At 45.7% G+C, this 22,497-nt stretch overlaps 1 protein-coding gene across 3 annotated transcripts in view; it reads right to left on the minus strand.

Annotated features, from left to right (window-relative positions):
• Positions 1 to 22,497, minus strand: part of MARK3 (microtubule affinity regulating kinase 3) — a 383,109-nt gene that overhangs the window by 31,713 nt on the left and 328,899 nt on the right. For 2 of the 3 annotated variants that reach the window (XM_069207285.1, XM_069207287.1), the window contains one exon: positions 12,006 to 12,032. The exons of the other annotated variant lie outside the window; for it this stretch is intronic. In XM_069207285.1, the coding sequence (XP_069063386.1) occupies positions 12,006 to 12,032 (27 nt within the window). The remainder of the gene's footprint in view (positions 1 to 12,005; positions 12,033 to 22,497) is intronic. 3 annotated transcript variants of the gene reach the window in all.

Genomic DNA, 22,497 nt, shown 5'->3' on the forward strand with positions numbered 1-22,497 from the left:
CACACCAGGCCAGCTTCTTACAACTTAGCACCAAACCTCACAGAAGTCCCATAAGATACAGATGTATCTGCTACATTGCAGATCTCTCCCTAAACACAGCGCCAAGCTATTCATCTTCTCAGAGGTGAAGGGACCGGATGCCAGGCTTCTAAGAAACATTCAAACACAAATGATGGACAGAATGCAGAACAAATCAAACATTCACCCCCGTCATTGGTCGGGGTTTAATACATCAATTCTTTTGCTCACCACGTCACCCCAGTTTGGACCCAACCATATGCAAATCAGTCTTGACCCTGTTCCCCAGGGGAACAGTCCATCCCGAGCTGTCAGGCAAGGTCTTCCCCCGGACCGGAAACAAGCATTTGGCGACCGGTTTCGGGGTATCATCCCTCATCAGCCAGGCTAGCTTGAAGCCAGCGGCATAGTGAGCCTGGGACCCAAGTCTGGACATACCCAGGGCACTTAGGGCGACAAAAGCAAACAAATGATGGATGAAATGCAGAACAAATTAAACATTCACCCCCAGTCACATATCTGGTTTTAATCCATCAATTATTTTTCTCACCACGCCGCTAACTGAACCATGGCTTAAACAGCAGTCATCTCCAGACATAGCTATGGCTCTTTTGCCTAGCTTCTCGACAGCAAGCCTAAACAGAGAGGGCAGGAGAGGAGGTGGAGTAGCCATAACTTTGAAGGAGAAATTTGTGGCCATCTTCACACCCACTGACATGTTGGGACGCAAGTCACCAATTTTCACTGGAGTTTGCCCCCATCTTTATCTCCTCTGGCATTCTAATGTATCATCCACTTGGGACATCCTTCCAGTTCCCTTCAGCTTTACCTGATTTAACTGCTGAATGCAGCCTTCAGAAAGGGAATTTCACCTTACTAGGGGACCTTAACATGCATTTTGAGCAAAATGATTGTGTAATCGCTAACCTGCCATTCCAAGATTTAGACGCACTACAATTTTGGTAAATTGTAAAGACACCAACACATAATTGAGGCTATCTTCTAGACCTGATTTTTACAAATCTTAATTTGGAGACAGATTATATAAATCGCTATGCTCGGACTACCACATAGTTTCTCCTATGGCTTGAAGTCACTGAAACAACAGTCAAGAAGCCCCCCTCCCAAAATCCCAGGCGATCATGGTCCAGTCTTAATGTTAAGGAATGGACGGATTCACTGAATCAGTTCCCACCTTAAGTAGGAACACAATGGAAAGATGAAATATATTTGAAAGAAGGCTAAACAATACACTGGAGCCCCTTATCCAAGGCAAACCCCCTAAATCTAATGAGACAAAAGAGAGGGCCCCATGGTACACCCCAGAGCTTGCCCTGTTAAAAAGAGAAACAAATAAAGGGGAAAGAGAATGGAGAAAATCTTATGACAACAATTAAAATAGCTACAGAATAGTCATAAAAAAAACTGCAAACCAGCGATAAGACAGGCCAGAATAGTCTATTTTGAGGTAAAAATAGAGAAGGCCCCTAATTCCTTCAAGGAACTGTTTAAAGCAGTTAACAGTCTCATGAACTTACACTCCCATTCCACAGGTCCGCCACCCTTAGAAAACATTACTGTGTGTTTGCCAAATTTTTACTTAATAAAGTCAATAAAATGTTGAACCTCCTGCCTATATCCCTCACATTTAATGATACCTCTTTGGTAAGACAGTGGCCAGGACCCACCTTGTTGGTGTTTCCTGCAGTAAGCCTTCGAAACTATGGTATCAACTCTTAAATATATCAGGATCACCACTGGACCCGGCCTCTCCTGATATTTTAGATAAGGGCGACAAGGTTCTTTTGTCCATTTTTATGGATATTCTGAACCACTTCCTGGCAAGTGCCAATATTCTCCCTGCACATAAACATTCCATAGCAAATCTGTTGCTTAAAAAAAATGACTAACCCCCTTTTGCCAGAAAGCTACAGATCCATCTTCCTGCAGTAAGTAAATTACTGGAAAAACATGATAAAAACCTTTGCAGTTTTCTGAAAACCCCTCCTTTTTAGATCGGGCTGCAGCACGAAGACCACACTGCTTGGAGTCACCAACTAACTCCGTTCAACCTAGGACCAAGGTGGCTCAGCACCTATGATAATGCTAGACCTAAGTGCAGCCTTCGACCCCGAAACCCATTCGTCAATCAGCTAGATCAGCTTTAGCAGCCGTGCACTGGCTCCAGGTTCAACAAATATTTCAGTTAAAGGCATTCTGCATTGCTCATCGGGCCATCAATGGGAAAGGACCACTCATCATCCAGAAGTTACTTACTTCCTATGCTTTATGTAGACCTCTTCGGTCCAGTAAGTAAGGGCTTCTGAAGGTACCTAAAATTAATAGAGGAAGAAGCAGTAGCAGTTCCTTTGCTTATCTTGTTCCTAAAATACTCTTTCCGCTGCCCTCAGATTTCAACAGTTGAAAGTTTGCTTCAGGAAACTGCTCCAAACACATCTCTTCTGAAGCCCTACTTTTAACCAATAGGTCATGAAGGTACCAGATGGCGATGTTGCTATCACTGCTGGGAGGCCCAGTCGGGTAGCTATGCACTATTATAAAAGCATCTGAATTGAACTGAATAGTCATCAACATCGAGCTTGATGTAGCTATCAAGGCCAGATTGGAAGTCTGTAGATGAGTTGGTACAGACCAGGAGACGGGTCTCATGGGGACAGCTGTTGCCAGGGAGGGCAACTGGAGGTCCCTACAGTTCCATGGGGCACAAAGGCACACCAGAGTCAGATGGAAGTACAATAAGGTCTGTGACCGACATCTGCTTCCTGTAGCCATAGCACAGCTTGATGTAGTTTTTAGGGGGGGGGGGGGGGGGGAGCATTAGGAGCAGGTGGGTGTGTTGAAGGGGAGAAGTTTGTTCCCTAGACACTTTCGAAGAATTGTTTGAAGTCATCAGAAGACTGACAGAGCAGAGCTCTGGATTTGTCTCTGGTGGTGCAGAAATAAAGGAACTGATGTCATCATGCAGGGGTTGGGCTCATATGCAGCTTTTTTGTTGCCTCTGGGGCAGTATGCAGTTATCATAGAGCCGCAGGACACTACCTACCAGTAGCAGGAGAGGAGCACTCGTGGAAAATTCGAGTCTGATTCCAGGGAGATATTCTAATGTGAGGAATCTATGGTTACAGATGTACTTCAGAAAGAGCATTACCAAAAAGGTAAACAACTTGTTAACTTCTGATAATTTTACTGTAGATTAATCACTTTCAAATAGATACCAAGGCAGTACGTCCTAAAAGGAGGAGTGTCTGAGGAGTGGACTTACACCTAGAAGCCCTGCAGGACAGCACAGGCTAAACAGCTATTCACATGGTGGACTTGAGCAATGCCCGGTGAAGTTTGACAGCCAATCATGGGGCAGCCTGGCAGATGTCACACATGGAACACCTCCCAACAACGTCAAAGCGGTGGCCTGGTGGAATGAGACCAAAGTACCTCAGGTGGCTCCTTTTCCATGTCCAGGGAATAACAAATTTTTCTGCACAGGACAATCGATCTGAAGAAGGCTCATTTCGGAACCATCGCTCTTTTCTTAGCACTGGACAATTGTGTGGTGGACTGTCCCGCGTGGAAGGGAGATACTGATTTCGGTAGGAAAGCTGTAAGGGGCTGAAGCATCAGTTTGACATGCAAAAGGGGGTTTATTGTGGCTATACTGACAAGGCCTTCACTTCATTGTCTTGGTGGAAAGAGAAAAATGGATTTAATGACCAGCAACCTCAGGCAACAGTGGTGCATAGGCTCAAACTGTGTGCACATAAAGAACCTGTGGGTCAAATTAAGGTCCACTATGGCACGATGAAGAGATGGAGGAAAAAGATATGTGATACATTTGAAAAAAAATGCACAACTATTGCTGACTAGTTGGTCATTCAAATGTAAAAAAATAAAATAAAACATATATATATGTATATACATATATATACATACATTATATATACATATACACATATATATAACAACAAGGTTTAGGAGCACTCACGGGCCATGGTAGTGAGAAACAAAGAAAAGAGAATAAGATAATTTGGCCTGAAAATGATAAGACTGACTGGTCCTCCCACCAGAACACAAACCTCACCCAACAATAAGAATAAACAGACCTGGCAAACAGGTGCCAAGCCACTGGGATAAAGTCCACCACTTTACCTGGCAAATAACCACCCTCAATTCGTTCTGCTCAATCTTCAGGGTCCTGTTGTGGAGTTAGGAGATTCTCACAAAAAGGTAGGAGGCTGGGGTACAAATGTCCATGTAATCAGAGTACTACTCTCCCCTGGCCCAATCTGGGGCCACTGGAATGATCTGAGCCCAGTTCTTCCTTGTAAGGAAATGCCTCTTTTTGTATGTTCCCCTCCATATTTTTGGACTGATGCTGCTGTTTATTTTGGCTCTGAAAGTACAGAGGCCTGGTAATCAGACCTCAAAGCCAGTGTTCTAACCTTATGCAAATTAAATGTTGAATCAACTATACAAAACTGGCAAGGACTGACTTTCTTATAAGTCCCTAGTATATGGTACCCAGGGCACAAAAGGCAGTATCCACTCAGGGCTGCAGCACTGTGTCATCCTGTGTGTGACAAAGCACAAAATGACTACCAGCCTGCTACTGCAGTCTGGAAGGGCAGTGTTTACACTGCCAACTCTACTTCAACATTCAAACCATTGGCAAAGCCATCCTTTCCCTTGACAATATATGCAAGTCTTTCCAAGAAAGGTCTATAGAGCCCTACGGCAGAGAGCTATGTATTAAGTAGGACATATAATTGTCATATGTCTCAACAGCATCACTTCCAAACTGTTTTACTGTGGACAAGTTAGTAGCCCCATTGGCTAACAGAGGGTTACTGGTTGGCTCCCCAGCCTGCCTAACTCCTGAATGGGACTACCGAACTGGGTCATGTAGGGTATCAGATTAATCATGGCATTAAACGTGACCTGATACCCATGTCGAATTTAATGTCACTGTTAAAGGTCAGCAACTTTTAGAGAAGTTGCCACTCTGTACTCCAGCTAGTCCAGCGGCCTCACAAACACCCTGGCACACAAGACAGCTTTGCGCCCACTGGGGAGACATGTGAACGAATCCCAGGCTTGGGAACAAAGGCAGTTGCTGCAGAGTGAGGTTTTATCGTCCCACCCAGGACGGCCACTCGCTGTTAGTCCAAAAGAGAGCTTCAAACGGGAAGCTGCCTTTGAAAGGGAAGTAGTGATAACACCCCTGAGCAGGATGCCTTTTGTTCCTGTAGACGAAGTGGAGACAGGGCCAGAGAGGGAAAACTTGTCCCCAAGCCTGTTAAGGAATCTACAGCTAGATAAAGTCACTACCAGATAACGCATTACCGAAGGTAAGAAACTTATTCATCTGAGAGACTTCTAGCTGCAGATTCCTTACCTTAGAATAGATAACCAAGCCATAACCTCCTGGCAGTGGGCTGCGGATAAATCTTCTCACACTAGAAAGTCCTGTAGGACCGAAAGGGCAAAGTGACAGTCTCTCTGGACCCGATTGTCCAGGCAGTAGTGTTTTGCAAACGTGTGCAAAGATGCCCACGTTGCTGCCTGACCGATAGAGGACTGGAATACCTTGTGCTAGTGCAGTAGTAGCAGCCTTGCCCCTGGTGGAATGAGCCCTCAAGAGGCTGCTTCTTGGCCAGTGCATAGCAGATTTTATTGAAGAGAATGACCCAGCGCGAAATGGTTTGTTTCTGCACTGCCTGACCCTTCTTTGCTCCCACATACACCACAAAGAGTATGGTCAGTCAAGGTAGAACAACGCTCTTTTTGGGTCCAGTCGGTGGAGACGCCGCTCTTCCTTAGAGGGGCGCAGTGGATCAAAGAAGGTGGGCAGGGTGATATTCTGACCCAGATGAAATAGGGTCACCACCTTGGGAAGGAAAGGGGCATGTGTTCTGAGAGCCACCTTATCTGGGAACATGGTGAGATACAGTTGCTTAGATGAACGAGCTTGCACCTCACTCACCCTTCTGGCAGATGTTATTGCCACTAAGAAGGCTGTCTTGATGGTGAGCAGCCAGAGGGGACAGTTGTGTAAGGGCTCGAAGGGAGCACACATGAAAAATGTGAGGACAAGACCCACTGAGGCATAACAAAGGGCATAGGGGGAAACATATGTACAAGTCCTTTAAAAAAATCTATGTACAATAGGAGACTTGAAAAGTGAAGGCTGATCAGGCAGCCTAAGGAACGCAGATAAGGTAAAAATATGGCCGTTGAGAGTACCCAAGGCAGAACCCTGCTGGGCAAGAAATAGTATAAAGAGAAGGATATCAGAAAGAGAAGCAGAGAGAGAATTAATAGATCTTTCTGCACAATAATATACAACGTTTCCAACTGCAGGCGTATACCATTTTAGTGAAGGATGCCTGGCTGCCAAAATAACTTTACAGACTTCAGAAGGAAGGTCAAAATCCATCAACTGCTGCTGCTCAATCTCCACGCATTAAGGCACAGAGTTGACAGGATCGGGTGGAGAACCTTCCCTTGCGCTGCGACAGAAGAGACTCCTGATGGGTAAGCCTGATCGGAGGATCGATGCTCATTTTCAGAAGCTCAGAATACCAAACTCTCCGTGCCCAATCCAGAGCCACTAGGATTACTTGGACCCAGTCGTTCTTGTTCTTCTTGAGAACTCTGGGCAGAAGTGGTATGGGTGGAAAGGCAAACAGGAGGCCTGAACTCCACACGCGACAAAAAGCATCACCAAGCGATTGCCACCTTGGAAACTCCAACGCACAATATTGCTGACATTGAATGTTCTCTGCGGAGGTGAACAGATCTAACCAAGGCTCTCCCCACTGCTGAAAGAGTCCTTGCACCACCTCAGGTTGGAGACACCATTTGTGATCCGCTAGGCATCGCCAGCTGAGTTTGTCCACCTTGATATTCAGAGAACCTGCCAGGTGTTGAACCACCAGGGTTATGCCCTGCTGTTCCAGCCATGTCCAGAGACGCAGGGACACTTGACAAAGGGTCCACGACCCCACACCGCCCTGCTTGTTACAGTACCACACTGCGGTAGTGTTGTCCGTGAACACCTGCACCGTCTTACCTTTTACAACATTAAGAAATGATTTCAATGCCATTCGGATTGGCCAGAGCTCCAGGAAGTTGATATGAAGTCCAGATTTCACTGGAGACCAGAGCCCTCTGATCTCCACCTCTCCCAGATTGCCGCCCCAAGTGAAACTACTGTGAGGTCTGGCTGGTGAAGGAAGGAGTCTGCCTCTGACCCAATCACAGTTCCCTAACCACCACTGCATGTCTTTTGCATTTCCCTTCAAGATCTGAACCGTGTCGGTGAGATTCATCTGATGCGGTGGACACTGTAACTTCAGTTCCCACTGCAGAGCCCTCATTTGCCGTCTGGCATGTTTGACTAACAGGATGCACGAGGCCATGAGGCCCAGCAGCCTCTGAGTCGGTCTCACCGAAATCCAAAATAGAGGCCGAAACATCGGTATCATAACCTGAATATCCTGGACTCACTGTTTGGGAGGATAAGCCCGAAACTGCACTGTACCTAGAACAGGCCTGATGAAAGGGAGCTTCTGAGAGGGCGTCAGGTGTGACTTTGGCACGTTTATAATGAACCCCAGCAAATGCAGGAGGCTTTTTGTAGTCTGAATAGCCAGTCGCCGAGATTCTGAAGGTGGGAGATGAGAGACTGGGGCATAGGAGCCTTCAAACAGCCAGTCGAGGTAGGGGAAGACTGAAATCCCTAACCTGAGCAGATGAGCTGCTACCACCTCCATCACTTTTGTGAACACCCAAGGGGCACTGGTGAGACTGAAGGGAAGAACAGTAAACTGAAAGTGCTCGTGGCCCACCTTGAGCTGCAAGTAACACCTGTGGGCAGGCAGGATGGGGATGTGAAGATAGGCATCCTGCAAGTCCAACGCTACCATCCAGTCCCCGTGGTCTAGGGCAGACAAGACCTGAGCAAGAGAGAGCATCTTGAATTTCTCTTTTTTGAGGAAGAGATTGACGTCTTGCAAATTCAGAATGGGGCGAAAACCCTTGTTCTTTTTGGGAATCAGAAAGTAGCAGAAATAACAACTACTGCCTAATTCTGACATTGGGACCCTTTCTATGGCTGCCTTGGCCAAGAGAGCAGTAATGTCCTCACAAGCTAGACTAAATGATCCTCCATCAGCCATTCTTTTAATGGAAAAACTGTAAGGGGATGGAATAGCCCTTCTGTATGATCTGCAAGACCCATTTGTCCGATGCTATGGACCACCAGTGAGGGAGATTAAATTGAATCCTCCCGCAAACTGGACGCAAATGGTCTTGCAGAATCATACTAGGAGGACTTGGCACTGTGGAGGAAGGGGGCTGGGTAGTGGCCGACCTCTGGCTAGACACTCTGGGTCTGAAGGTACAACAACCTTGTCCTTGCACTGGATGTTGAGTTGATGGAGGACGATGGCTGATTTGTGGGTGGCGTGGTACCACACTCCTTCCGAAGCCGCAAAAGGCAAACTGCTGGCGAGCATGGGCTTTGTTAAAGGGTAACATTGGTTCCGATGTGGAAACCCCCAGCTGAAGCACCTCAGTCAGGAGGTTAGTCCTGACTGGAACTGTAGGCAAATCTAGGTCTAAGACCTCAGCTGCCCTACGTACCACCATAGCATATGAAGCTCCCTCCTCCGTAGCCACAGAATGAGGTGAGAGTATGCCAGTATCTGGAGAAGTATCCAGTCCACTGGCCTCCCATAGTTCCTCATACCAGTCCATATGCTCCAAACCATATTCTAAAAGGTCGTGAGGACCCCTCCCATTCCTCACCTCTACCTGGCTGATCATAATAAGTCTCAGGCACTGATCTGGCCTCTGTTGGCACCGTTGGAACTGGCGCTGTAAGACATTCCAGCTCATCTGGAATGAGGATGGGGCTCGCATCACCAGTGTGTGCCGGGGGAGCGTCGACGTCTGGAACGACATCAGAGGAGGCAGACTGTGTGGACTCAGCGCCGTTCTGGATCCGGTATCGGATCCAGGAGTCCCCAACAGTGCCAAAGCCACCAGCATGGAATCGAATAGGGCCCATGCTTACCCCGCGGGGCCCGAAGGTGTGCCAGCGGGGGCATTCCGCTTAAATATGAGGCGCATGACGCCGTAAAACTCGGAGCTGAGTAGGGATCGCTTCGGTTCCCAGAAAGGGGAGGAGGCTCGAAGTAGGCACCCCAGCATTGGTTGCGTGGAACTGTGCCTGGAACATCAACATTCCCGAGATGCCTCTTCGGCGGATGGGCGTGGCGAAGTCAAAGTCCGCTTGGACTTCTTTTTGTGCCTCTTCCCCAGAGTGCCCAGAGGTGCTCCAGTGCGAAGCAGAGGACTTAGGGCTCCTGGAGCGGTCTCATGACCCCTCCTCGATCGGGACTGTGACCTCCTAAGAGTCACGCCAACCAAAGTCGACTGCTGGGCCGCCATGAGCTTTAGAGACCACTCTCTCAAAGCTTTCGGGGCCATGGCCCAGCAGTCAGAACTCAACTTAGAGTCTTTATTTCTGTCGCAGCACCAGAGACATTCCTGATGAGGGGGGATCTGTCACTGACATGCACCACACGGCTTGAACCCAGTTTCCTCGATGTCATCCTCGCACAGACTTCAAAAAGATTCGACAAAAATGTCATAAAAGGCCTGCCAAAAAAAGCAGAGGGTAGCTCGAATCCAGGTCCGCGCTTAACCGGCGTGGAAGGAAAAGAACGGACATACACGTGCCGGGGTGATGCCTTCACCGATGACTCCAACGACACCGCCACATGGATCTGAACGACGCCACCTGACGACTTGCCAAGGATACTGCTCAGCAAAAAAAATCTGGATTCCAAGCTGACGCCAGGCAATTCTAAGGTAAAGAATCTATAGCTAGAAGTCTACAGCTAGATTTAGCCTTTTCTTCATATTGTCAAGTGGCTTATTTATAAAGGGATCCCTAAACTTTCCCAGAAAATCCTGTGGTCACACAATACTGGTGCCAATGGAATGACCCGCTCAAACGGATGTGTCCAGACCAGCTCATTAAGAACCTGGCTGTGTCCTGTTCATCACAAATAGTTTGTGAGAACACGTTTCTTACTTTCTTGGTAAAGGTGTGTAAAATCTCACTGGCCACCCAGAGAGAGAGTGTGTATCGAGCCCTAGTAAAAGAAGAGAACATTCAGGAAGCTGTAATGTCAAACTGACAGACGAGAAAGTCTGTTTTTATTTAAAAGGCATCAATGCACTTTGGTTTTCTGGCTGGTGAGGCAGTCGGGAGGATTTCAGGGTTGACCTTGCTGGTGAAAGCCTGAACCACTAAGCTCTAAGAAGTTGGGCGCTGGGTCAGAAAGCCAGGGACCCACTGGTGTGGGCCATTTCACAGTAAAGAACTAAGCAGAGCTAAGACCAGGCAGGAGTCAAAGTTTCTGGTAGAGTCTCATTAAAGGGCTGCAAGTGCACTGAAGTTGCATGCCTAGGCTGCAAGAGCTCAGCACATCTGACTTACTTTCCATCATAGGTAAATGAAGGTCCAACACTTCAGTAGCTCTGCGGACCACTACTGCAAATGAGGTAATAAGAGGAGGTTTCACCTCCTCATCGTCATGGGGGACTCTGAAGGCCCTGGACTACCTCTCAATGAGATACAAATCAAGTATCAAGACTCTGGTAGTATTGGCTTCAAGGTAGTGGGACTCCTTGAGAGTCCTCCTAGACCACAGGCTGCACCTTACTTATTTCATAACCAAACACTGGCTGAGCATATGCTGAAAACAGCTCCAGTAAGTGGTTGGGTCTGGAGCTGGTGCCACTAGAGCAAGTACCTCCGGTGCAAATGCTGATGTCTCTAGTCAGAACAGACATGGTCATCAGCACAGGTGTGGTGGTATGGGCTGGCACTGGCTGGGGTCAATAGAGTCAGTTGGTGCTGGGGCAGGCTCTGGCAGTGAAAGTCTGTTGTAGGACTCCCACAGACCTATGGGGTCATTAGATTCCATGACTGTTTCGTATTGCCGCTGGAACTGACAGCATGAGGCCGTATACAGCTGCTAGTTCTGCACACTGACTTTCTTTTTGCAGTATTCAGTGTGGATCAGGAGCTCCCCTAACGTTTTGAAAATGTTCTAACTTATTTAAAATGTTTTTTTTTTAAACAGTATGAAAGTGCAATGTCTAGTCAGAATGCCACTGGTTTGACAGCATGCCACAACTGCAGGAAACCGATGTTGGTTACAGATTCTCATGATTTTTGCATATGGTGTCTAGGATGCATGCATGACTCGACGTTCTGCGACAAATGCTACCTGATGCACCTGAGGCCATCAGAGCGTGTAACAAAGCTTGTATGTCACTGAACACAAGAAGCGAAAGGCTTCAAGCCGTGGACCCAACTTCTGCTTCAGGCCCCAGTCCTCCAACAAGTCTTATCCCTGGGTAAGCAAAAAGTCATAAGCAAAAGACGTCCAAACGGGAGTCCTCTCCAACAGTGTTTCTGGTATTATTAATACCATCATTCATTTGTGCTGTTTGTTGTGCTCTAGTTTCTGAAAATGACAATGCAACTATTTTATGAAGAAAGAAACATTTTCAGTAAGGCAAATGATGAATACAGAAGCAATACTTTGATTATGTCAAGGTAATCGAATATTTTTTTTCAACATAAGGTATAGCACTTACCTTTCACAACAAAAACAAACATTTTAAAATCGGTTACCACAAGCACACTGTTCACACATTAGCATGCTTACGTGTATTAGTATAAAGTAAGAACAAGTTTAGCAAATCTCAATCACTGCTTTAAAAAAGCAGAGTGCACAAGGCATGCTTAGCAGCGTTTTAAGGATGCCATGTTCCTTTAGCAGTTATTTTTCATCTCCAAAACACACAAGTAGGAAATTTAAAGAAAAAAAGGTTCGAGAAAGCCAAGAATGTTTAATGGTAATTGCATAAAGCAACTTCAATCCTACCTTTTGATTAACCTGAATGACATGTTTCTAGAAGAAATTAAGCAAAAAATAAAATAAAAATTATGAAACACACCTGTTTCACACACTTATGAGAACAAAGTTAAATGGAAAAATCAAAAGATTACAATTAAAGATCAGAAAGAATAATCTAATACGGATACTCAGAACTCAACTAAGCTAAGGGCTTTCCACAAATCACTCAAGTAAAGGACTGCAAAGGGAAACAAATTGCTTTAGTGAAGGTGTTCTATTTGTTTTTTCCAACTAGTGTTCTCAATCTAGCAGATGTTTGATACCCTAAGCAATTTCTCCTTGTTTTGTTGCTTCTCCATATCATCATCCCATAGCAGAGAGCACAAAACTCTTTCTCAGACCATGCAGTTAATTCAGACCGGCACGGGTGACTCAAAACACTTTGTTTCAATAAAATCAGAGGTTACGTACATTACAAATATTCATTTGTGAGATTGGGACAAATCAAGTAATTTCTATTGTCTTCAGCAGCACAAGATTTCAATGCTCAATATTAGGAGCAAGTTTCTCCTCCAATCTGTTTCTAAATGCTCTGCCAATTTTAACTGTGACCTGCAGCATTTGTTGAAATCACCAACGATCACTTGACTGCCAATCATATCACACATCCGTACCTCAATGGGAACTGTAGATAGCTGACTCAAGTCTCTTGAAAGAGTAAATTCAATATTTTTCTAGTCAAGCATGTTTTAAAAGAAATGTTTCCTCTAAGCCATTTTAGCCATCTACATTCACACATTCGTATTCACCCAAAAGAAGGATGGAAAATCTCAGAAACTGTCAACATATGCTCTCTCTACCTAAATCGAACTAGAATTTTGTTCAGGAGAAAAAATAGTTGCTCAACACATTTGGACAATTTGTCCCAATTTACTGTCAAACATAGGCTTATTTTCTGTTCAGAATTGACTAATTTCCATAAAGGCACTGAACAAAGCATATACAACCACCTGAACTGGGTGCGTGCAAGATACTAACCACCTTGAACGAGGTCACACCATGCCTCTAATTTATACATGTAGGTCATGAGCATATGTTAGGGTAATCCATGTATAATAGAAAGCTCCAAATTGCTACTACAAAAACATACGGTTTGGCAGCCAAGAGGGCAGAAATAAGGGCCACAAAGGAACAATACACAAATGCTCAACAATCCAATAGCGTCATTTCAACACAAAGAAAGAGCACAAATAGTGGAATAATATATTTGGAGGTTGCATACCTGCAATTCAATAAAAGTACATTTCAAGAAACAGGCAGATAAATTGAAGCTATTGTATTACTGCCTAGTTTGTTCCTAATGGTTGTTTCCAACTACAAACTGTACATAATACCATGTAAAAGACATGTTGTACTGATACTAGGAGAGCAATAAAGATGGTCTGCTTGAATGACCAAACATCTAATAGCACAATACATTGACATTAGCTGAAGTTGGGCTTAGCCTCTGGGAAGTCAAACGGACTATGGCTGGTGCAGACGTAGAAAATCCACTTTTTCAGAAACCAAGATGAAAAGTTTAGAGTGCTGAAAACGGTAGCTGCCTCTTGCTTGTTTATTACAGTAGGAAAAAAGTTTGAGGAGGAAGAGGGATAACAATAGTGGGTTATCTTAGAATCAAAATTCATATGACCATGGGAGTTCGAAAACAGTCTGTTCAAAACAAATTTCTGAAACAATCTAGATCCTGGAGAAATTCACATAGTATCTATTATCTATGAGATCATTTAATTGTTTAGGTTAATTTTGCGCAACACCTTACTTACTTCTGGACTACTTTAATTATTTTGCTTTATAATAGGAAATATACATACTGTGCAAGCTTAGACACCAAGAACTTTCCGATGATAGCAGGGAGTACTAGTGTTAACTAGAGAAGTAGCCTAAGGGCCACAGACATCCCCAGATTAAAGGTTTGGGTTTCCCAAAGAATATGAGCAAAGATTATGCAGGCTCTACAGGGAAAATGAGGATACCCACAATAACTCTCTTATCATACATATCATCTAAAGCATATTGGTTGCTACATTTAAAAAGCAGTTCAAGTAAATTCCACTGGAATTAAATGGTGAGACCCTCATAGCTACAGTCAAGCATAAAGGTAGTCTAAGAAAACTTGACTTCAGCCTTACTATATGAGTTTTAACAGTGATTAAGAATTGTGTGCCACGTAGTCAATATCACCATCTTTTTGTAAAGGTAATATGAAGTATTAGGTATACAAGAGTGGTCAATCCTAGAAACTGCTTCTGAACACACGTGTATTTCGTGTACCAAACTCAATTACAGAAAAACTGAGCTGAAGGTCCATTCATAACTATTTTGTTCTGGTGCAGTAACTGTGGCAAAAGCCTTTGAAAGGATTAAAAGATCTAAACATTTATTTTCAAATCAAGACCAAAGTCTTGTAGCAATGGATTATGTGGTTAGTAATAAAACTCATGGAATGGGTGGCAGGAAATGGGTATTCAATTCAGAGCTACTTGTCATGTAAGAATCAAAAACCTCCTTGTGCAGCACTGCACTTAACAAATGGTTTCAAGACTGAGTATCCATTCTTTGTAACTAAGACAACAGACTTTTTTTTTTTTTTTTTTTAAAAGAGTATTTAAGTCAAGATGCTGGCCCATTATTCTTTCTGGTTAGCACCTTTTTTGGGCGAGCCTCTGGGGAAATGATTGGGGGCAAGAGACAGTCCTTGGACATCAGACATTTAGCAGCGTTCTGATCGTTGCATGCTCAATTTGAGGTTTCACCTGAATCAATTCGGTGTTTGATAAAGATCCACCTCTATCTTCCTATGTCCTGTTGAGGACAATAAATGTGAATGGCCGAAACGTGTTGACATACACATTGAGGAATACTGGTGAAATAAATGAATGAAATACATACTAAAAAAGAGATTGAACCGCATCAGATAAAGAAGGTTAAATGATATTGGCCGACAGGCAGTTCTAACTACCTCATTAAGTAGACTGTGCTTGATAAGGACTGCTTTACGGCCACTTTTTCTTTCGAATAATGCAGGAAGATTGGAGTATTGGGGTGATTTTCCCCCACTAGTTTTGTTGAATTTGTTGTGTTATAAGAAATTTGTTGAAATACATGTATGATAATATGTGTTGGTATATGTTTTGTATTATGTCTTGTTTGTAAAAAATAATTTTCTGTTTCTTTTTATAGTAAAGGGTGAAAATTGGGTGAAATAATAAATTATAAAAATAGTTCTAGACACAAGAAATAGGTATCTTCCAGTAATTAATTCAGGTTTTTTCCATTGATGTGGAAATATTTTTTATGTTATTCCCTACTATATGCTATTGCTGGATTCAGTACAATTTGAGATGGTTGACATGCCTAAAAAGGTTCACCACCAATAATGGTTACACCAGGGCTATCATTCTGAGTAATGTGGTAGTCTCTTCTTCAGGATCTCTAAATCTAGGAAATGAAATGAACTGCATTACCCCTATGAAATGTGAAATTACAGGAGAAATCTATATCACTAGACCCAAATCAACAATTTTTTAGGGAAAAAGTGTGCAAGGCAATTTCTGGAAAAATCCCCTCAAAGCCTATAAGCGATAATACCGCATTGGGTGGAAACTACTGTTTCTACCCAAAGAACAAGTTACTTACCTTTGGTAATGCCTTTTCTGGTGGATACACAAGCTACCTGTGGATTCCTTGCCTAATGAATTCTCCCAATGCGCCAGCATTCAACAGAAATTTTCTTCCCAGCTCTGCACATCGACGTCACTATTGCCCAACTCCCATGTGACTCTGTCTGACGTCATCGTGGCAGTAAGAGGATCTCGCCTGCGTGCTGACGTCAGTTTTCACCATTTTTTACATGCCTTTGAAGCAAACAGGTGATCCCGGACATCACATACTTGACATGACTACATCAATCAAATATAACACGCAATATTTAATCAAACAAAAACAGAACAAATATACAAATATAAATATCTATATATCACACATATGTATAAATATATACAAATCCAATCAAATATAAATACACATCCTTATATACGTACACCCTAGGAAATCTTGGTATGACCAACCAGGCAACGGGGAGGCGGGTGGTACCGTGAGGAATACACAGGTAGCTAGTGTATTCACCAGAAAAGGCGTTACCGAAGGTAAGTAACTTGTTCTTCTTATGGATACAACTACCTGTGGATTCCTTACCTAATGAATAGATTCCCAAAGCAGTACCGCACTCGGTGGCGGGTGCCTGAATGGTCACACCAAGAAATCCTTGCAAAATGGCCATCCCTCCTAACCTCCAAGTCCAAGCAATAATGCTTTGCAAAAATGTGGAGGGAAGCCCAAGTTGCGGGCTTACAAATTTCATCCACAGGAACACCTCTAGCCAAGGCCGAAGAGGCTGACTTAGCCCTAGTGGAATGGGCTCTAATTCCATCAGGAAGAACCTTCTTTGTCAAGGAATAACATACTTTTATGCAAAGAATGACCTACCAGGACAGTGTTCTTTTGTAGACAGCCTTGCCTTTCCTCTTCTCCACGTAGCCAATGAAGAGCTGATCGTCCACCCGGAACTCTCTCGTTGAAGAAACTTAAAGCTCTCCTCAGGTCAAGCCAATGCAGTCTCTCCTCCTATTTTGATGGATGGGGAGGAGGGTAGAAAGACGAGAGCGTTATAGATTGTCCCAAATGGAAGGGTGTAACAACCTTTGAAGGAAAGCCGCCCTGGTCCTCAGCACCACCTTGTCCGCATGAAAAGAAGTAAAAGGGGGATTAACGCTAAGCGCTTGAAGTTCACTCACTCTCCTAGCCGACGTGATGGCTAAGAGAAAAACAGTCTTTAATACCAAAAACCTTAATGGACATGAATGTAAAGGTTCAAACGGCGAACCCATCAGGAATGTAAGAACTAAATTCAAATCCCACTGAGACATAATAAACGGAGTGGGAGGAAACCTATTGGTCAGACCCTTTAAGAACCTTATAACTATGGGGGACTTAAATAAAGAGGGTTGATCGGGAAGGCACAGGAAAGCGGATAGTGCCGACAGATAGTCAATAGCCGTTGCAACTGCACAACCCCTCTGCGCCAAGGACAACGCAAACAATAAAAATGTCCGACAAATGGGCCCGTAAAGGATCAATTTGCTTCTCTCCACACCAAGCAACAGATTTTGCCCATCTGCCAGCATAGATAGATTTGGTGGAGTGTCACCTGGCCAATAAAATAACGTCCACCACTTCTGGCGGAAGAGAATGGGAACTCCGATTGCCCCGTTCAATCTCCAGGCATGAAGGTGCAGGCGCTGGAGGTGGTGGTGTAGAACCTGCCCCTGCGACTGCGAGAGGAGGTCTGCCCTGTGAGGGAGACGGAGCGGAGGGCACAGTGAGAGTTGGAGAAGGTCTGTGTACCCCACTCTTCTTGGCCAATCTAGAGCTATTAAGATGACTTGGGCCCGATCTTGGCGAATCTTCCTCAGAACCCAAGGAATGAAGGGTATGGGGGAAATGCATAAAGCAACTAGCCGTACCAGGAAATCGGAAACGCGTCCCCCAACGCTCCTTGTACCGGATACTGGAGGCTGCAGAACGACGGACAGTGCACATTCTCCCGAGTGGCAAAGAGGTCCACCTGAGGGAATCCCCACATCCTGAAGATGTGAAGGACCAGGTCTGGATGGAGACGCCACTCGTGAGCGACCGAGAAGTGCTGACTGAGACTGTCCGCATGTACGTTCAGAACTCCGGCCAGATGGTTTGCTACTACGCAAATCTGATGGTCCTGAGCCCAGGACCAGAGCTGCAGAGCCTCTCTGCAAAGAAGGTACAACCCTACTCCTCCCTGCTTGTTGATGTAACACATTGTGGTAGTGTTGTCCGTCAGGACCTGAACCGACTGACCGCAAAGGGAGGGGAGGAAGGCCTTGAGAGCAAAACCAATCGCCCGCAATTCTAGCAGATTGATATGAAACATCTGTTCCACTGGAGATCAAGACCTTTGACCTCCAGGTCCCCCAGATGAGCTCCCCACCCTAGAGTGGAGGCATCCGTTATAACCGTGGCCACTGGTGGTGGTAGCGAAAACAGCCTTCCTTGGGAAAGGTTGCTGTCCGCAGCCCACCATCGTAGATCCGCTGCAGTGTCTCTGGAGATCTTTATCGACTCCTCAAGATCCCCTCTGTGCTGAAACCACTGCCTGCGGGGGCACCACTGAAGAGCCTTCATGTGCCAGCGTGCATGAGTGACCAATATAATGCATGAAGCGAACAGACCGAGCAGACGAAGGACCTTGAGGACTGGAACAACCACTCCACTTTGAAACATTGGAATCAGCGCCTGAATGTCTTGAATCCACTGAGGCGGAGGATAGGCCCGATTCAATGTTGTGTCCAGTACTGCCCCTATGAACAGGAGGCGTTGAGAGGGCCCCAGGTGAGATTTGGGCACGTTAACCGAAAACCCCAGATCGAACAACAACTGGGTTGTCATCTGTAGGTGATGCAGCACAAGCTCCAGAGACTTGGCTTTGATCAACCAATCGTCCAGGTAAGGGAATACCGATATTCCCTTCCTCCTGAGATTTGTTGCAACCACCGCCATCACCTTCGTGAAGACTCGAGGTGCTGAAGTAAGACCAGAATGAAGGACCGCAAACTGGTAGTGTTGCGACCCTACCACAAACCGGAGATACTTCCTGTGTGACTTCAGAATAGGGATATGAAAGTAAGCATCCTGTAAGTCGACAGACACCATCCAATGTTCTTTGTTCAACGCCAGAAGCACCTGTGCTAGGGTCAGCATTTTGAATTTCTCCTGTTTGAGGAACCAATTCAAAACCCTCAGGTCCAGGACCGGCCTCAAATGACCATCCTTCTTGGGGATCAGGAAATGTTTCGAATAACAACCCTGACCCCTTTCCTGCTCTGGAACAAACGCCACTGCACCTTTCGATAAAAGGACTAGAACTTCCTGCTGCAACAACAGGACATGGTCTTACGTGCAAAAGGATGGACAGGGAGGGATGGGAGGGGGAAACTCCCGAAAAGGAAGGGCATAACCTTTCCCCACAATATTGAGGACCCAGGAGTCCGATGTGATCAACTCCCACATGCAGAGAAAATGAAACAACCTTCCCCTTACAGGAGAAGCATGGGATGCAATGGATGGAGGACTAAGGCTGCTTTCCCTGTTGCACCAAACCCCCCCCCAGCCTCCCACCCCAGAAGACGAGGAAGAGGCAGGGTGCTGCTCGGTGGGCCCTCTCGTTCTAACCCTACCCAGCCCTCTATAGGACCTATAGGGAAGGCTAGATGGTTGTTGGCCTGCCAGTATGGGTCTCCCCCGAAAGGAAGTTCCTTGTCTAAACCCCCTGAATCTTCTAAAAGACCTGAACGAGGTGGTCGTAGAAGCCTGCAGGCCTAGGGACTTGGCGGTAGCCCTACTCTCCTTAAAACGCTCTAAGGCAGAGTCAGCTTTGGAACCAAACAACTTGTCCCCATCAAATGGCAAGTCCAACAGGGTCATCTGCACATCTGTCGAAAATCCAGAAGACCTCAACCATGCATGTCTCCTGGTGACAATGGATGTGCCCATTGTTCTGGCCACCAAGTCAGACGTATCCAGCTCAGACTGAATAACCTGAGTCGCTGTCGCTTGCGCATCAGACAGGAGACCCCACATATCCTGAGGCAAATCAGGTAGCACAGCCTTGGCCGCGTCCATCAGGGCATGAATATACCTGCCCAAAACACAAGTGGCATTTGCAGACTTAAGGCCCATACCGCACTACTAAAAAATCTTCTTGGAAGACTGCCCCATCCTTTTCAACTCCCTGTCCGATGGAGCACCAGGGAAGGAACCAGGAGCCGAAAGTGAGGAGCACAAGGCCTGAACCACCAGACTCTCTGGAGTCAGATGCCGAGATGGGAATCCTGGGTCCCCAGGAGCCACTCTATATCTTCTCGCCAAAGATCGGCTTACAGCAGCCGAAGATACAGGTTTCCTCCAGACTTCCAGGATTGGTTCTGTAAGAGCCTCGTTGAACGGAAGGAGTGGTTCCGTAACAGCCGAAGCCAGATGCAAGACTTCCGTCAGAATGTTCTTTATCTCAGCTGCCGGTAGCGGAAGGTCCAGAAAGCCCGCCATCTTCCTTATCACCGTATGGAACGAAGCAGCCTCCTCAGTAAATTCCCCAGGAGAGGCTAAATCACACTCAGGGGAAGTATCGAGACCACTTGTGGAGGCCAAACCCTGAATGTCCCCCAGGGGCTCAGCGATCTCTCCTTGCTCCAGGAGCTGCCTTCTATACTCTTGCTCCTCCAAAAGCCTCAGAGCCCTTCTTGAGCGCAGCCTGGCCTCTATACTTGGCGTCGACATAGAATTGGCCGACGTTGATGACCTCGGCTGACGCGGCCCAGGAGACACAAACCGGTCTCCGGATTCGTCAGACGCTGGATCCATCTGCCTCGTGGATAAACGGGCTCTCTTCCCCACCATCGACTGCATTCGTGGCATAGTCATCGGCGCCACTGGATCAACAGAAGCCACCGGCGTCGAAGGTCTCCTCGTCGACGGCACCAGCGACGGACCAGCACCCTCTGCTGGACAGAAGGGCATGAATGCCGTCGGCTTGTATGAAGCCGGAACGCCCAATCCAAAAGCCAAGGGACCTGAGGGACCAGCTGGTGCACCGCCAGGGGCTATGGAGCTAAAGATATAAAATATAGCATTCAAGAATGCCGCCCGATCCGTCCCTGGAGCCGGGAATGCTGGATACTCCTGCGGCGATGGCACTGGATCTAGCACCTCCGACTGCGATGCAGGCGAGAAGCAAGGACTCTGGTGAGGCTCGACCACCTCAAAGACCGACACCGCCGGAGATGCCTGAGGGCTCTCAGGCTGAGGAGTCACCGCCAGACTGACATCCCACGTCGGACGATGCAGAATAGATGGTGACCTCAACCGGGATCGGTCTCTCTCAGAACGGCGCCGGAGATCATGCCGACGCCGGAAATCATGTCGACACCGTCTCTTATGCGACCTCGAGGACTTCCCTGAAGATGACCTCCTATGCCTATGTTTCCTTTTCTTTTTAGCCTTAGCCAAAAACAGCTTGGCCTCTCGCTCCTTCAGGTTAATTTTTTTACATGAACCACACTCCTCCACGTCGTGCTCGGAACTCAAACACCACAGGCAGTCATTATGCAGGTCTGTAACCGACATACGACCCCAGCACTCTCTACAAGGCTTGAAACCTGATTTACAAGGTAGAGACATTTTAACAAAGTAACACCTTCGAGAAACAGTAGCTCCCCAAGAGCCAGGTGAAAAACAGTTATGCTACGAAGGCACGGAAAAAAGGGAACTGACGTCAGCACGCCGGCGAGGTCCTCTTATTGCCATGATGATGTCAGACGGAGTCGAATGTGAGTCGGGCAATAGTGATGTCCTCGTCAACATGCAGAGCTGGGAAGAAAATTTCTGTTGAATGCTGGCGTATTGGGAGAATTCATTAGGTGAGGAATCCACAGGTAGTTGTATCCATCAGAAATACTAAGAAACTTGGATTTGTGAGAACTGTGAAGCGTTGGGGTCTAAGCTCAAGTGATATTAACATCTGTATTCAAAATTTTTGCATCTCTTTGTCTCATTGTGTAGCAAGTGTCAAAGCTACATGTCTTAAGATTTGCAGTCAGAAATCCTACATTTCGAAATAACAATGCTATCATACATTGGTTAAGCATTCTAAAAGCCATGATCCGATAAAGTTGCACTACAGTGAGGTATCCGTAACAGTGGTGCATCCTGGCATCTTTAAAACCTACTGGTTCATCAGAGGATATTTTCAATGATGAAGATTATTTTTATATATATTTTATTATTTTGTGCGCAATAAGATAATATAGCAAAACAAAAGTAGCAATAACACCTCATGAACAACATATCCACATGTTTAACCCATCATATCAGCACAAATGATTTAACCGTTTTTTCTGCAATAGGGGTTCACTTATCAAGAAGAGGCACTTTCTTGGGTATAACTAGGACCTGAAATGTTATCATATTTATTTGGACAGACCTTTCACTTCAAAGATGAAGATTTTGCTGGTCACTAGCCTCCACTAAGGAGGCAGGTGTGAGACTGCCTAAATCAGGGGTCTTCAACCTCTTCTACAGGCTGAGCTACTTCAGATGAATGAATATAATCCAAAACAACTAACAAACATAACTGCACAGTATATAACACAGACATTATAACTAGCTTATTTTTAAGTTTGCATATGTTAATTCCAACTCATGCAGTCCCTTACTTGAGATACTTTGCTTTTACTTCCCAGCCACAGCTTACATGCACAGATATGACTAGCAGTACCAGGGCCCACTGCAGCAGGAGGTTTTGCTGAATAGTGATTTGTTAGGTTGCAGGCTTTATGCTGTCAGTCTCATTGTGTGTGTTTGAGCATTG

The sequence above is a fragment of the Pleurodeles waltl genome, chromosome 9 (genome assembly GCF_031143425.1).
Source record: "Pleurodeles waltl isolate 20211129_DDA chromosome 9, aPleWal1.hap1.20221129, whole genome shotgun sequence".
Taxonomy (NCBI): domain Eukaryota; kingdom Metazoa; phylum Chordata; class Amphibia; order Caudata; family Salamandridae; genus Pleurodeles; species Pleurodeles waltl.